General features: G+C 55.0%; 1 protein-coding gene across 2 annotated transcripts; it reads left to right on the top strand.

Annotated features, from left to right (window-relative positions):
* Positions 1-4,652: 4,652 nt before the first annotated feature.
* On the top strand, positions 4,653-5,594 carry LOC143640895 (transcription factor HES-4-like). Of its 2 annotated transcripts, XM_077108431.1 has the most exons (4): positions 4,653-4,760; positions 4,844-4,939; positions 5,033-5,120; positions 5,209-5,594. In XM_077108431.1, the coding sequence occupies exons 1-4, from the start codon at positions 4,653-4,655 to the stop codon at positions 5,592-5,594; spliced, it is 678 nt and encodes a 225-aa protein (XP_076964546.1). The 2 variants fall into 2 exon arrangements, with proteins under 2 accessions (XP_076964546.1, XP_076964547.1); XM_077108432.1 differs by lacking the exon at positions 4,844-4,939.
* Positions 5,595-6,000: the final 406 nt, after the last annotated feature.

Raw genomic sequence — 6,000 nt, 5'->3', positions numbered from 1 at the left:
CATGACTCCACACCTTGTTTCTACAAGTAAACAGCCACCATCTGCCTGGCACAGCCATAAGGCTCAAAATAATAAATAAATGAATTAACCATGCTTATGAGAAGGACCCCTGTGAACTTATCAAATTGACCAGAAGCACAGGGGTTCAAGGGTGTATCAAACATCAGAAAAACCAGGCCCATGAGCTTATCGAACACCCCAGAGCACCAAATGACATAATGCCCTCACCTGAGGCCCATAAAAGGAGGGGTACCCCAAGACTGGACATGACAGCACCCTGCCCATGTCACCTGGTCACTTTTCAGGAGCCTTGCCCAGGAAAATCACCACAGCAAGGAACTTCCAAATATCTGTGCTCCAGGGTTAGCATAGTGTGGTTCCTCCAGACTGTGATGCCCACACACGACCCCCTCCAAGCTGAACAACTGAAGTTGACATCCAAGTGGACACTGTGAAGCTGCCTCTGTCAGAACCTTGGCCTAGAATAAGTGCCTACACTCTGACAGCTCCAAATAGCCAGGAACGATCTATTTGGCTGGTTCATAATCTTATCTGACCACTACAGACTCTTTGCATCTTATCTCTCTCTACTGGAACAGGAAGTAGGGAGGAGGGAAAGATCACTGACCCTGGGTCCAGGATTCAGTCCATCCCCAATGTCCCAGTCATAATGCTACATAATCAATGACCCCCAAATACTGCCTTTTTTTGTGGGTTGATCCTGGAATGGGCATGCAGGGCCTCTGCTTTGCCAGGTGGGGGTCCTGGCTCAGTACGTGTGAGCTGGCCACTCACAGCAACAGCTGGGACCATGTGGTGTCCTGTGGAGGTGCATGTACAGAGCTGGTGTTGGCTGTCAGCTAGGCCTTTATGATACCATGAAGTACATATTTGATCTCTGTCTCCTTGCACACAAGTTGAAAAATACCTTGTAACTTCAAAATAATGTGTCTTGGGCTGGGGCTGGGGCTCAGTGGTAGAGCACTTGCCAAGCATGTGTGAAAGACCAGGTTTGAGTCTCCGCACCACATATAAATAAATGAATAAAGTAGGGCTGGCGATGTGGCTCAAGCTGTAGCGGGCTCGCCTGGCATGCGTTGCGGCCCGGGTTCGATCCTCAGCACCACATACAAACAAAGATGTTGTGTCCACCGAAAACTAAAAATAAATAAATAAATAAATAAATATTTTAAAGAATGAATAAAGTAAAGGTCCATCAACAACAATAATTTTTTTAAAAGAAAGAGTGAGAGAGAGTGAGAAAGAGGGAGAGAGAGAGAAAATTTTAATAATTATTTTTTTTAGTATTTGGCGGACACAACATCTTTGTCTGTATGTGGTGCTGAGAATCGAACCCGGGCCGCACGCATGCCAGGCGAGCACGCTACCGCTTGAGCCACATCCCCAGCCCAATAAAAATTTTTAAAGAGTGATGTGTCTTTGTATATCAAGTGCTGGCTAGTAACCCCCTGGGTAACTTCAGGAGGGGGCCCTGAGGAGCCGATGAAAGTCCGGTTGATCACAAGTGACCAGTGATCTAACCCATTATGCTTACGTGAGAAGCCTACATTAAAACACAAAGAACAGCCAGGCATGGTGGCCCACGCCTGTAATCCCAGTGACTCAGAGGCTGAGGCAGAAGGATTGCATGCTCAAAGCCAGCTTCAGCAAGTTAGCAAGGCCCTAGTAACTTAGGTCCCCTCTCCCTGAAAACAAAGGGTCTGGGGATTGGCTCAGTGGTTAAGTGCCCCTGGGTTCAACCCCTGGTAACCAACCAACCAAACCCCCAAGGTCAGGATTCTAGGAGCTTCCAGATGAACACTTAGAGGTTCCTGAGGACAGTGTCCAGGGAGAGCATGGAAGATCCAGGACCCTTCTCCACCCTCTTCCCCTGTGTCTCTTCATCTGCATTGCTTAGAGTACACTTTATGATAAACCAGTGAATGTGATTCCCTGCATTCTGTGATCCACTGGCACAAATTAACTGAACCAAGGAGGGGGTTGTGGGAACCCTGAATTTTTGCCAGTGGTCAGAAGCATAGGTAAGACCCCTGGAGCTGGTGGCTGACATCCAAAATGGGGGCAAATCCTTAATCCATGCATGGGGTCTGATGAGATCTCCAGGCAAACAGTGTCATCTGAGTTTGAGGACACCAGCTGCTCCATTGTTGAATAAGAGAGTAGGACACATTGATTTTATGTTGTTGTTGTATCATCAGACCCTGGCAGGGTGCCCGCTGCAACACACACATGCCAGGGAAGCCTTCCTCATAGCATGGGGCCAGGTCTCAACAGCAAATGTCCCAAGGCAGCAAGGTGGGTGTGTACAGCACCTTTAAAATTAAGCCTTAGGGGCTGGGGTTGTGGCTCAGTGGTAGAGTGCTTGCCTAGCATATGTGAGGCACTGGGTTTGATTCTCAGCACTCTATATAAACAAATAAAATAAGGAACTAAACATCAACAACTAAAAAATATATATTAAAAAAAAAACCCTCAGCCTTAGAAGTCATGTCTTGCCAGGCCCCTGTCCTCACCGGGACACATCACAAGGTTATGGAGCAAGAAGTCAGTGCCCCTTTTGGAAAACCCAGTCTGCCACACAAGGGAATCACCACCATGACCCTGTACAGCCCAGGACCCTCCCTTCCTACTCATAGTGGAGGCCCAACGCCCCCAGGAAGATCCTTTAGAGGTCAAGTTCATATTCAAGAGGCCATGAAGGGATAGTAGAGGGACAAGGGAAGAGTCTCAGAGAGATGCAGCTGGACAGCAGGCTCAGCCTGTGACAAAGCTGGTGCTCATGCACTCTTGCTAGGGACTGTTTGCACAGGCCCCTCAGTCCTCGGGGGGCTTTCCTTCAGCAGGAGGGGGCACTCAGGCAGAGCAGAGGTGAGAACAGGCAGTGTCCTCTCTGTTCAGCTGGGTGGCCAGACCTGGGGAAGGAACAGGGCTGCAGCTGGTGAGAATCTAGTGCTCACTGTGTGCTGGGCACCCTCAATGTGTTTTGGGGATAAGATCTCATTTGTCTTTCCCAAGAACTCTAGGGTAAAAAGAGAAACCAAAAGTTCAAAGGGCAGGAACCTTGTGGGGAGAGGTGGGTAACACAGAGAAACCAGGGAGAACCTTGCTCTCAGGCTTCTGCTTCACTCTGGGTCCCTTTATGCGTGATTTCTTTCTTCCCAAGGTGAGGCCCAGAACACAGGGACAGGCTCAGGCCCTCAGAGGAAATTCCCTGCAGGAGAAGGGGATACTGTGGACACTGGGGGTACTTTCCAGATTGACAGCCAAGCAGAGGGTGCACCTCATGTAGACTTCAGGGGTTATAGGCAGACTCTCCCCTGCACCCTACCTCAGTGCCCCTTGAGAACAGGAGGACTCTCTGCTCAGTGCTGGGTACCAGAGGGCTTCCCCAAGGTGAAGCCAGGGCTGTGTTTCCTCTAGACTAGGGCCAGACTAGGGTTGACCTCAGAGGGGCAGCTTCAGATGGGGCCCCAAGGACAGGCTCTCCAGACCTCTCCCTGGGCCAGAAGCCCCCAGGCCCCTGCTGGCCCTACCTAACACTTCCAGTCTTCTCTTGGCCCCCCGTGACCCTTAGGATTCTGGGGATGCCAATCCCTCCACCTGGACCTTGCAGAGCTTCCTTCCCATGAAGAATCCATCCTGTAGGCTTCAGGACCAACCAGAGGAAGGAGAGGCTTCTCTGCCACAGCCTACCCCTCACTTTCTGTCTCTCCAAAAGTGTGTTTGCTTTTTGTTGGTGTGTGGCAGGCCTCCTCCACTGGACTGGGAGCACCAGGAGAGTCTCCAGCCGTCGGGGCTCCAGGACCTCAGGAAACCTCCACCATGGATGCAGGACGTCTGTCAGGCCATGTATGCTGGGGACCCTGAGTGCTAAACAGAAAAGCAATGCCCATGGTGTGACTCAAAATGAAAACAACAGCAAGCAACAGACAGAAACTTTTTAACAATTGCCCTCAGAAGAAAGACCCATCACCATTACATCCTTCTACCTGGCTTGTGTCATCACCCTGTGACACTGCCAGTCTGCCCACATCAGATTGCCCTATGGTGTCACCCAATGCCACCAACTGCCTGCCGAGCTCAGCCAGTCACCTCTCTCCAGCCCAGTGACTGGCGTTGGTTCTTTCGTCCCAGCAAAGCTCGGTTCACGTCCCTAGAGGCCCAGGCCTGCACTAAATGCTGCACACGTGCAGCCTGAACAAATCTGGAGACTGAGGGGCTTGTGAAATTTCCTCTCAGACATACTGCACCGCCGCGACAGACCGCATCCCCCGTGCACTCCGGCTTCAACGCGTCGGGTAGGTGAGCCTACATCCCGAGCACCCTCCTGGCTCGCGCCGGGAACCTGCCAGAGCGGGGCGTCGCGGTCCCACTGTCCGGGCTGGCGGAGCAGACGCGGCAGCGAGTGAGTGACAGCTGGGGAGGCGGGGTCGCACGCCTGCGGAGCTGAGCTGGAGAGGCGCTTTGCCCATTGGCCAACGCTAGTGAGGGAAAGGACGCCTGGCCGGGTTCACAGGCCCCGCGGCGGTGCGGCCTTATATAGCCGGCCACTGTCCTGGTTCGCGGGCTTTTGGCCGGAACCCGCCAGAGGGCGCAAACGTTCTGCCCGGCACCAGAGCGCGGGCTGCGGGATGCCGGCTGACACCCCAGAGAAGCCGAGCGCCTCGCCGTTGGCAGGAACGCAGGCCAGCGCCAGCCCGACCCCAGATAAACCCCGCAGCGCGGCAGAGCACCGTCAGGTGGGTTCCCGCCAGCGTCGGGGGGTTCGGTGGTTGGGGGAGGGGTGGCCGAACGCGGGACTCAGCGGCTGCCCGACCCGCAGTCCTCCAAGCCCATCATGGAGAAGCGGCCCCGAGCGCGCATCAACCAGAGCCTTGCTCAGCTCAAGACCCTCATCCTGGACTCGGTCAGGAAGGATGTAAGTCGGGCGGAGAAGGGGGAATCCAAGGACTGAGGCTAACAGAATGGGACATGGCTGAGTTACAGACCACCACCCTGTCCCTGCCCCCAGAGCTCCCGTCATTCGAAGCTGGAGAAGGCCGACATCCTGGAGATGACGGTGATACATCTACAAAACCTGCGTCGCTTTCAGGTGACAGGTGAGGCGCGGGTGGCAGAGGCTTGGGGGCGGGAGGTGCACAGGGCCACCGCCCTAGACACGACAGCTGGTCTCTGGTGCTCCCGCAGCCGCACTCAGCTCGGACCCTGCTGTCCTGGGCAAGTATCGCGCAGGCTTCAATGAGTGCCTGGCCGAGGTGACCCGCTTCCTGGCTGGCTGCGAGGGTGTCCCAGCCAAAGTTCGCTCTCGCTTACTTGGCCACCTGGCAGCCTGCCTGCTCCAGCTGGGGTCTTCGCGCCGCTCTGCCTCGCTGCCCGCCGCTGCAGACAAACCCGAGTCCGAGGTCTACGGTGGCCTCCCGCCACGGCGGTCGTTTGACGGCCCCTTTCCCCTGCTGCGCCCAGGGGCCGCGTTCGCGCCGCTCCTGCCACCTAGGCTGACCCTGGCGCCTCCCGCTGCCCCCAGGATGGGGTCTCAAGGCCGGAGCGGACCCTGGAGGCCGTGGCTACAATGAACTGCAGCGGGTCCTAGGGCCGCGGCCTTGGCCAAGACTGTAGCAGAGAGTATTTATTTCCAGAGGCTTGGGGTGGTTTTGTTGTCTTTGTGAACAGCCTGGTTCAGGCCTGCAGAGCGCTCAAGTTGGTGGTCTCCTGGCGGCCCAGCAGCCTGCCTCTGGAGCTTTGAGATTGCTTTGGTCCACGATATGGCGGGCGGCCCGCTCGGCGACGCTGGGGTGGGAATGTGAAGCGTGCCCAGGAGGCGCAGGCAGGAAGGCTTCCCGGATTGTATCTCAGTACTGGAAGGCGGTCGCATGGCCTCCCTGGGCAAGTTTTCTTTAAGGGTACTTAGCCCACCTTCTCCCCGGACCCTGGGAGGTAGAGATCTGCCTTTTCATGCCATTGTTTCCCCAGGAGTTGTCC

The sequence above is a fragment of the Callospermophilus lateralis genome, unplaced genomic scaffold (assembly GCF_048772815.1).
Source record: "Callospermophilus lateralis isolate mCalLat2 unplaced genomic scaffold, mCalLat2.hap1 Scaffold_708, whole genome shotgun sequence".
NCBI lineage: Eukaryota > Metazoa > Chordata > Mammalia > Rodentia > Sciuridae > Callospermophilus > Callospermophilus lateralis.
The sequence above is the reverse complement of the archived record's forward strand: the minus strand, read 5'-3'. Positions and strand labels throughout refer to the sequence as shown.

Bases quoted from the DNA above. Each gene is read 5' to 3' on its own strand.
- LOC143640895 (XM_077108431.1), top strand. From the start codon at position 4,653: ATGCCGGCTGACACCCCAGAGAAGCCGAGCGCCTCGCCGTTGGCAGGA. The intron at 4,761-4,843 runs GTGGGTTCCCGC...CCCGACCCGCAG, and splicing joins GCGCGGCAGAGCACCGTCAG to TCCTCCAAGCCCATCATGGA. The intron at 5,121-5,208 runs GTGAGGCGCGGG...GTGCTCCCGCAG, and splicing joins GCGTCGCTTTCAGGTGACAG to CCGCACTCAGCTCGGACCCT.